The sequence below is a fragment of the Chiloscyllium plagiosum genome, unplaced genomic scaffold (assembly GCF_037043375.1).
Source record: "Chiloscyllium plagiosum isolate Xiang-an unplaced genomic scaffold, Cpla_swu_hap1 HiC_scaffold_5, whole genome shotgun sequence".
NCBI lineage: Eukaryota > Metazoa > Chordata > Chondrichthyes > Orectolobiformes > Hemiscylliidae > Chiloscyllium > Chiloscyllium plagiosum.
Window position 1 is genome coordinate 134,782,826 of NW_028270143.1, and position 10,565 is coordinate 134,793,390.

Here is a 10,565-nt window from a genome sequence, read left to right on the forward strand (position 1 = left end):
CAAGGATGTGAAGGAATCCTCGGTTATATGCCACAAGGAACAGCTTTAACTTGAGAATGCCACCTGTTAATTGTCACGTGGCCTTAGAGACTTACTCCAGAGCCTGCACATTGGTCTAAAATCTTTTGAATATTCTTCTGCTCAGGTGAAGAAGACTACATAGCCATAGGAACCTGACGTTTGGAGCATGAGAGAAGGTTTGGTCAGCCCAGAGAGAGGACACAATATCTAACCTCCCTTCACTAGAATTTATTGTGAAGGTTTCATGATGTAAGTATTGCAGGGAGTGTGCTGGTGCCCATTTTGGGACAGATGGCAGTTTATATGGTGAGTACTGAGGGAGTTTAAAAATTTGGGTATAAACCATGAAGCTCTAAGAAGCAAACATGGAGCGATTGGATTACTCCAAAATAATTGATTTGTTCATTAATGGCCACTCGGGAAGAAAATCTGCCATCCTGAATAACTCTGAGTAAATTTAAGGAGGAGATAGGCAGGTATTTAATTCCTGATGAAGGGCTTTTCCCCAAAACATTGATTTTCCTGCTCCTCGGATGCTGCCTGATCTGGTGTGCCTTTCCAGTACCACACTCTCAACTCTAATCTCCAGCATCTGCAGTCCTCACTTTCACCTATATATTTAATTAGCAGTGTTATAGAGGATTATGGAGGACGAGCAGGAAAGTGGAGTTGAGGCTAAGATGTGATCAGCCATGATGTTATTAAACAGTGGAGCAGATTTGAGGGGCTGAGTGGCCTCCTCCTGGTTCTTCTAGCCTTACCTATGCTGGTCCACATCAATGAGGCTGTCTTCCACCAGCACACCCTCATGGACTAGGGATGGGAAACAAATGATGTCCATGTCAGCACATTCCTGAGAATGAATAAAAACATGAATTGTTTTTCAACAGCCTCATGGACTTAATGAGTGTTTCTGTTAAAGTCCAGCATTATTTAATGATATCACACAGTATGTGTTCAGTCTGTGAACAGGGCAGCTCAGTCTCACTATCTAGATTGCAGCAATAAACAATGCTACAGCTTTCATAGTTTACCTGTTGTGATATCGTCCAGTTGTCTTCAATATGATACAGGTTATTACCTCTGTGCGCCACCCGTCACACACTAATTTTAGTAAAAGGGTGGAGTCAGGGGTAGGAGATTGGATTTAAAAGCTCAGAGGATTCGTACTGGGAGCTATTCACATCCCGAACGTTCCTCAGCAATACCTGTTGGAGAGGGAGACATTGAAGATATATAGAGGTAAGAATAGTTTGCAAACTATATCAATACATTTTAATAACACAATAAATATTGCAGTGTCTTCCTGAAACTTGTGGTTAATGTGAGATGAAGGCAGCTGTCTCTGATACCAGGAGAAAATGGGTAGTGCAGATGCTGGAGATTAGAGTCAAGATTAGAGTGGTGCTGGAAAAGCACAGTAGGTCAGGCAACATCTGAAGAGCAGGAAAATTGATGTTTCGGGCAAAAGCCCTTCATCAGAAATGAGACCCTTCCTGATGAAATGTCGATTTTCCTGTTCCTCGGATGCTGCCTGACCTACTGTGCTTTTCCAGCACCACTCTAATACTGTCCCTGATATCAGCCTTTTCAGTGGTTGGTCAAGGATCAGAAACTGTCATACTGTACAACTATATGTATGTATGTTCATACAAATCTATGTCTGTTCACTATTTTATTGTATTCATTAAATACAGAGAATTGACACCTGAATAGGTCGAACCATGTGATAAAACAATCCAGCTGATCTCTCTGGCTAATTGAGATAAACTTAGGAATCTAAACTTTTACAAACTTGTCTGAAGTTTTTCATTTAAAAAAATTCCAGAATTTTTTTTATTTTTGTGAAAACTATGATCTGTGAAAAAGTTTTAATTTATGAAAGGTGATAAATAATGATTTAAGTGAAATCAGGTTCAAGTGAGAATTCATTGAGAGGAGCAGTATTCATCTCAGGTTCACTCTGAACTCATCCTGTCAGCTTCACAAAACTGAAACAAGCAAGAGGGAGACATAAACACAGACTGTGTGTGAGAGAGATATACTGAGAGACAGAGAGAGAGGGAGACATACACTCAGACTGTGTGTGAGAGAGATATACTGAGAGACAGAGAGAGAGGGAGACACACACACACACAAACTGTGTGTGAGAGAGACACTAAGAGACAGAGAAAGAGACACATAAACTTTGTGTGTGTGTGAGAGAGAGAGGGAGACACTTGAGAGACAGAAAGACACACACACAGACTGTATTTGAGAGATAGAGACTCATATACACACTGAGAAAAAGACACAATGAAAAACACAGAAATACATGGTGAAAGAGACACAGAGAGACACACATACAGGCTGTGAGAGATAGCAAAAATAAGTACACAGAAGAAGACTCACACAGTGAAAGACCCACACACAGAAACAGAGATATACAACAGAGAGAGAGAGGGACCCTTGCTATTTGTTGTCTTTATTAATGACTTGGATATGAATGCAGAAGGTATAATTAATAATATTACCGATGACATGACAATTGGTGGTTGTATTGATCATGAGGAGGATGGTCTCAGGTCACAGTCTGATATTGATCAGCTGGTAAATCAGGCAGAGCAATGGCAGATGGAGTTCAATCCTGATAAGTGTGAGGTGATACATTTTGGATGGTGTAATAATCAAAGAATATAACAATGAATGGTAGGTCCCTAGGGAGTACTGAGGAACAACGGGACCTTGGTGTCAACACAGAGATATAGGGTGGGGAAGCAGGCATATAGGATGCTCGTCTTCATTAGTTGAAGTGTACAATACAGGAGCAAGGAGGTCTTGTTACAGCTTTATAAAACACTGGTTAGGCCACAGCTGGAACATAGAACATAGAACATAGAACAGTACAGCACAGAACAGGCCCTTCAGCCCATGATGTTGTGCTGACCATTGATCCTAATGTATGCACCCTCAAATTTCTGTGACCATATGCATGTCCAGCAGTCTCTCAAATGTCCCCAATGATCTTGCTTCCACAACTGCTGCTGGCAATGCATTCCATGCTCTCACAACTCTCTGTGTAAAGAACCCGCCTCTGACATCCCCTCTATACTTTCCTCCAACCAGCTTAAAACTATGACCCCTCGTGTTAGCCATTTCTGTCCTGGGAAATAGTCTCTGGCTATCGACTCTTTCTATGCCTCTCATTATCTTGTATACCTCAATTAGGTCCCCTCTCCTCCTCCTTTTCTCCAATGAGAAAAGTCTGAGCTCAGTCAACCTCTCTTCATAAGATAAGCCCTCCAGTCCAGGCAGCATCCTGGTAAACCTCTTCTGAACCCTCTCCAAAGCATCCACATCTTTCCTATAATAGGGTGACCAGAACTGGACACAGTATTCCAAGTGCGGTCTAATCAAAGTTTTATAGAGCTGCAACAAGATCTCACGACTCTTAAACTCAATCCCCCTGTTAATGAAAGCCAAAACACCATATGCTTTCTTAACAACCCTGTCCACTTGGGTGGCCATTTTAAGGGATCTATGTACCTACACACCAAGATCTCTCTGTTCCTCTACACTGCCAAGAATCCTATCCTTAATCCTGTACTCAGCTTTCAAATTTGACCTTCCAAAATGTATCACCTCGCATTTATCCAGGTTGAATTCCATCTGCCATCTCTCAGCCCATCTCTGCATCCTGTCAATGTCACGCTGCAGCCTACAACAGCCCTCTATACTGTCAACAACATCTCCAACCTTTGTGTCGTCTGCAAACTTGCTGACCCACTAATGGGTTGGTGGGGGGTGTGGACCTGACAAGGGAGTTGCAGAGGGAGTGGTCTTTCCGGAACGCTGATAGGGGAGGGGAGGGAAATATATCCCTGGTGGTGTAGTCTGTTTGGAGGTGGCGAAAATGACGAAAGATGATACGATGTATCTGGAGGTTGGTGGGGTGGTAGGTGAGGACCAGTGGGGTTCTGTCCTGGTGGCGATTGGAGGGGCAGGGTTCAAGGGCGGAGGAGCGGGAAGTGGAGGAGATGCGGTGGAGAGCATCGTATCTTGGGCGACCGACTCAACACGGATGTTTACTATAAACCAACCAACTCTCACAGCTACCTAGACTACACCTCCTCCCACCATAACTCCTGGAAAAACGCCATCCCATATTCCCAATTCCTTCGCCTCCGCCGCATCTGCTCCCAGGAAGACCAATTCCAATACCGAACACCCCAGATGGCCTCCTTCTTCAAAGACCGCAATTTCCCCCCAGACGTGGTTGACGATGCCCTCCACTGCATCTCCTCCACTTCCCGATCCTCCGCCCTCACCTACCACCACACCAATTTCCAGATACATCGTATCATCCTTCGTCATTTTCGCCATCTCCAAACAGACCCCACCACCAAGGATATATTTCCCCCCTCTCCTATCAGCATTCCGGAAAGACCACTCCCTCTGCGACTCCCTTGTCAGGTTCACACCCTCCACCAACCCAACCTCCACTACTGGCACCTTCCCCTGCAACCGCAAGAAATGCAAAACTTGCACCCACACCTCCCCCCTCACTTCCCTCCAAGGCCCCAAGGGATCCTTCCATATCCGTCACAAATTCACCTGCACCTCCACACACATCATTTACTGCATCCGCTGCACCCGATGTGGCCTCCTTTACATTGGGGAGACTGGCTGCCTACTCTGAACGTTTCAGAGAACACCTTTGGGACACCCGGACCAACCAACCCAACCACCCCATGGCTGAACACTTTAACTCCCCCTCCCACTCCACCAAGGACATGCAGGTCCTTGGCCTCCTCCATTGCCAGACCATGGCAACACGACGCCTGGAAGACGAGCGCCTCATCTTCCGCCTAGGAACCCTCCAACCACAAGGGATGAATGCAGATTTCTCCAGCTTCCTCATTTCCCCTCCCCCCACCTTATCTCAGTCCCAACCCTCGGACTCAGCACCGCCCTCTTGACCTGCAATCTTCTTCCCGACCTCTCCGCCCCCACCCCCTCTCCGGCCTCTCACCCTCACCTTAACCTCCTTCCACCTAACGCCCCTCCCCCAAGACCCTCCTCCCTACCTTTTATCTCAGCACACCCTCCTCATTCCTGAAGAAGGGCTTATGCCCGAAATGTCGATTCTCTTGCTCCTTGGATGCTGCCTGACCTGATGCGCTTTTCCAGCAACACATTTTTCAGCTCAAGAGTGAAAGCCGGCAAGTTCAACCAGAGAGGGAAAGGCAGGTGTCTAGAAATTGTCAATAGCCCTTTGTCAAAGAGAATGGCTCATAAAGTTATCCCTCATTCCTCCTCTTTTAGACCCAAAAAACATGCACCTCACAAAGGACAGGAACAAATTAGTTAACAGGAAATGGGGACAAAGAGAGAAAGAGACTGTTTTCCGTTTTCATTAAAAATGTCAGAGTTAACTTGGAAACAACAGGAGGTCATTGAAGATCATCGAGGGCCAAAGGGCCTGTACTGTGCTATACTGTTCTATGTTCTATCAAGTCAACTCAGCTGTTTAATTAGAACATGATTAATCTGTGTTTAAATTCTGTCTTTCCTTAATAGCCAAATCCAACTGAGCAGACTTTAAAGGTACGCTTCAGTGGCACTTTGGATATCCAGACATTGTGAAAGGCTCAACATAAATGTAAGTCTTCTTTTAGTCTTGAAAGCTCCTGTTCAGAGAGTTACAGTCTTCACTATATTTAATGTGAAACAATTTCTCCCCTCAACATCCTGGATCTAATTTGAAGATTATTCAGAAATTCCCTGTCACACTTACTGAAAGAGTTGCTCAGGAAACTGAATTTTCCTCTGTGTGATTTGCCCTGTGCCTGCAACCCTCTGACAGAATCCATTTTAAATCAAAACTTTGGAGGGTTTGGTTAAAATTGTGTAAATAGCTACTCAGGGAAAGTTAGATTCTTAAATACATCATCTAATCCTGAGTAAGTATTCAACTGACCCCATACTTAACTCACACCGCCAACTGCACCCCCTGACTTGACACCCACTCTCCCCCCCGAAGACCCACCTCGAAAGACCAACACAGTCCTTCCTGCAGCCTCCACCTGATCTGACCCAGAAACCCCTGCCCCACTGGTCCTGACACAAACTGGTTGCCCTGTTGGACCTATCCCCAGCCCCACCCCACAGAACTATCCCAAAAATCCCCTCCCCCACAACCCCCAGAACCATCCCAAATACCCCCACCCCCACAACCGCCAGAACAATCCCAAATCCCCCCATACAGCCCATAACCATCCTGAATATCCACCAGAACCATCCAAATACCCCCTCCCCCACACCCCCAGAACCATCCCAAATACCCTGTCCCCCACAACCATCCCAAATACCCCCACACTGCCCATAACCATCCTGAATATCCACCAGAACCATCCCAAATACCCCCTCCCCCACAACCCCCAGAACCATCCCAAACCCCCAACACTGCCCATAACCATCCTGAATATCCACCAGAACCATCCCAAATACCCCCATCCCTCCCACGTCCCAGAACCATCCAAATTTCCACTCTCCCCCACCCCCCAGAACCATCCCAATTCCCCCAGAACCACCTCGATTCCCCTCACCCTGCTGGACCTGACCCATTCTGGACCAGTCAGAATGGAGCAGCTGAGTGCTGGGTAAAAGGGAATGTGGTTTCCCTCCTCCCATCACCACCCCGCCTCCCCCCACCCCCGACAGCTCTGTGTTAGTGTGAAATGTCAGAATGAAAGTACAGCGCTGAATTTCTGAGGGAGGCCTGAGTAGAATTTCCTCCGAGAAACACTGAGCTCTTCCTTATGTTTAAAAAAGAGGGGCCAATGTGAGAACCTGAGAGAGATTCCCACTCCTCGATAGGTCTGTCCCAATGAGTCTGCAATGGACCTAAACCCAGAATCTGGGTCTGCCAGTGAATGATCTCAATGAGTGATGGGACTTGTTGATATTTGGACAGAATAATCAATGCAATTTCAACCTAATCCTCATTGCTTTCTTTTCAGAGACTCCATCTGAAAGCACTGTCCCTCTGCCAGAACATAATCCCAAAATCCAACATGGCCACTGACAAAGAACTTGAGCAAGCTGCTGCTGAGCTCAAGGCAAACATGAGCAATGCAAAGGTTGCAATGGAAATCTTTCAGAACAGAGCCAGGTTTGCGACAGTTTCCGGTGTCTTAAAACCCATCTTCCAGGTGGCTGGTATCATTCTGAAACTAGTTTTAGGGAAACGTGAGAGTGAGGAGCTCACATATATGAAGGAGCAGTTCCAGACAGTCAGGAACCAGCTGGATGTCATTTCAGAACAGATTAAACAAGTGCTTTGGGAGATAGAGAAAAGTACAATTAACAATCAGTACTTCCCCATTGAGGAGAATCTGAAAAACCAATTCAGGAAGTACATGGACATCCTGAACGCAGCACCGGAATTCGGGGAGAATGAGAAACGAGAATTCCTCACACACTTCGATGTGACTAAAGGTGACCAGAACCTTCACACTCTCTATGATGCAGTGATGGGGTATTCTGCCATCTTTGGCAAACCCATTCTGGAAACTGCCATGCGATATGACCAGAGGAACCGGCGTCTGATGGAAGGGCTCTGCTGCCGCCTCAAAGAGCTCTTCTGCATTGGCCTGATTGCCCTGGTGGGTCACTCCGCTATCACTGGGACTGATGTAGAGGCATTAAAGAGAGAGTGGAATGAGAAAATGGGCAAAGTAGAGAATAAAATGAAATCCATGATAGATAAGTGCATCAATGAGTTTGCTGAGCAGGCAGAAATAGATGTTGAGGCTCTTATAAAGAACAAAGGTGAGAGAGATAACAAGGGATGTGCAACATATATAATTGAGGCCTTAACAGAGAAATATGACTGGGTTAAATGGTCTGTACGGGTCTATGACCCTGTCAGTGGCTTCAACAATCACTGTGTCATTGGCCCCAATCGGTTTCACTTTTTCAGACTCAATGGGGTTAATGCTGTTGTCTCCTATGCAATTGATCCGAAGGTTTCACTTAATGAGGTGGAAATCAGGCACTTAATGGAAGGGAAAGATGGTTGGACCGATGCAAGAGAGGTTGCTGAACATGTGTACAATAATCTTCCCTCTGGGCACGTTGTACACACAGTGAGACGCTACAAGGACTTGTGGCTTCACAAGAACTTTCCCAACAACTGTCATTTCTGGGAAACATACAGTGGAGTCACTCTCTGTGTCCACTCCACCTAAACCCCATGATCTAATGCAGAAGTGGCCAGGAAACAATTGTCTTTTGATTTTTTAATGAGATTTCTTAATGTCTATAAGTAGAATCGTAATTTGTCAAATAGATTGGCTTTCAGATCTGTTTATTGGTAACACGAGATGAATGGGGTGTTAAATAAAGAGACAAAACTTACTAAAATTACTTGCTAGAATTACTATAGCAACTCTCACTTCAGATAGACATGGTTCCATTGCATTGTAGTTTATCTTTGACAAAACTGGATCTGGATTTGTTTAAATCGTCAAAAGTCCGAGGCTGCTAGGGTCAGGTGGTTAAAGCAGGCAGTGTAAATGTAGAGAGGAAGGGTGAAGAGAGCTGGATGTTGGGTTGATCCATAGGAAAAGGACAGTCTTGTTGAAACTAGCACCTGTTTCATCCTCAGGGTGTTGCTGAATTGTCTTTTGAAGCTTCAGAATTAGTATTATAGGTCTTAGAGCAAACCAGAACTGATCTGAATATTGAGATTCAGGCTAAGTGCTGGCATGGACCTGGAACGTGCAGAATCCCTTGGAGTCTGGATTTTCCACATCGAAGATCAGTACATCATCTCGGAACCTGAACTTTAGGATCTGACAAGACTCTCCACTGTGAATATCTGCAGAGACTGGCGCTTGTCGAACGGATTGGATCTACTCCGGTTTAGAACTCTGTGACTCCACTAAATCCCAACAGCCATCACACCATCACAGTAATAGCTCACTGGGCTTATTTCAGTGCAACAAGATGGCTATTTGACTGATTTTGTATACTGTATGTTTGCAAAGTTTTTCCAGTTGTTACCCAATCTTATCCCAGTGTTAACCTGCATTCAGGAAGAGTGGAGCGACCGACGGAAGATATAAAATTATTTAAATTATGCAAAGGAGATGGTTTCATGACATAATAAGAAACAAAATGACCCAACACATTGTGTAAAAAAATAACATTTATTACAATAACTCACTCATACAATGATGGTGTTTTCATTTGATTAATAAACCTGGAATAATCTCATCTCTGTACCTTAGTGTGTAAAATAAAAGTTCCCTCTGGAACAGCGACATTCACTCATTTACATTCTTGATTTTTGTGATCTTCCAGCGATGTTGTAATTATTGGGGTTTGTGGAAACTGATTGAAACTGCTGAAATAAAGTTGGCTCTGTTTACTATAATGATATGCTGAATAAACTCAGTCAGATAACAGGCTCTGATTGTTTGAGGTTTTCTTTCTCAATTCTATTCCGTACATTACCCCAGTCGGCACTTCAGTCACACATTGAGATGGTGACGGTTTGAATATGATATGGCAAATCCAATCTCAGATAATATAACCACAAAACTGTCAGAAATTGGAATAGGAGGAGGCCATTGAGCCCCTCGAGCCTGCTTCACCATTCAACAGGATCATGGCTGATCCGACATTCCGCATGTCCACTTCCCTGCCCTATCCCCATAACCCTTGATTCCCTGACTGTTCAAGAATCTATTAATCTCAGCCTTAAATATGCACAAGGACTCTGTCCCCACAGCTCTCTGGAGCAAGGAGTTCCAAAGACTCTCAACCTTCTTAGAGAATAAATTTCTCTTCGTCTCCACCTTCAATTAGTGCCCCTTTATTCTGAGACTATGCCCTCTGGTCCTAAACTCTGTCATGAGGGGAAACATCCTCTCAAGTCCTGTCAAGTCCCTTAAGAATCTCGAATGTTTCAATGAGATCAATTCTTCTAAGCTCCAGTGAATGGAGTCCCAACCTATTTGGCCTTTGCTCATCGGGCAATCTGTCCATCCCAGGGATCATCCGAGTGCACTTTCTCTGAACTGTCTCCAATGAAATGATGTCTGTGATATCCAAGAAGCTCATGCCTAGGGGGCCCCTGTACTCCCTGTTTAAGGAAATAGTCTTGGTTTGTAGCTGAACCATCTCTGCCTTGAAGGGCTGGTTTTGCTGATCCATTGTGATTCTGACCTTGATTCTGTTTCTAGTTTGTCTGCTGAAATGCAGATCCTTTCCCAAATCACTGAAGTTTACTTAATTCTCACTGAGGATTCACCTTTAACTTCTCTTTAGTTCTTCCTTAGAGCAAATTATATTATGATCAAACGTTTTCTCACAAAACCGCATTGCACCGGACCTGGACAAGTTTCCACAAGAACCACCAAACTTTCCTCATTGGAGAAGAAAGATATTGATTCTGAAAGTTTCCCTTTACACATTCTGGCACTAATTTATTTTTCCTGGTATTTAATCCTGGTTGCTTTCTCTCCAATCTTTCAGAGTTCTTGCAATCTCTTCCT

The 10,565-nt window shown here is 44.6% G+C and overlaps 1 protein-coding gene across 1 annotated transcript; it reads left to right on the plus strand.

The window, feature by feature from the left end:
• Nucleotides 1-1,193: 1,193 nt before the first annotated feature.
• On the plus strand, nt 1,194-9,476 carry LOC122550375 (protein rapunzel-like). Its single transcript, XM_087987736.1, has 3 exons — nt 1,194-1,263; nt 5,581-5,662; nt 7,023-9,476. The coding sequence occupies exon 3, from the start codon at nt 7,077-7,079 to the stop codon at nt 8,250-8,252; it is 1,176 nt and encodes a 391-aa protein (XP_087843862.1). The 5' UTR covers nt 1,194-1,263; nt 5,581-5,662; nt 7,023-7,076; the 3' UTR covers nt 8,253-9,476.
• Nucleotides 9,477-10,565: the final 1,089 nt, after the last annotated feature.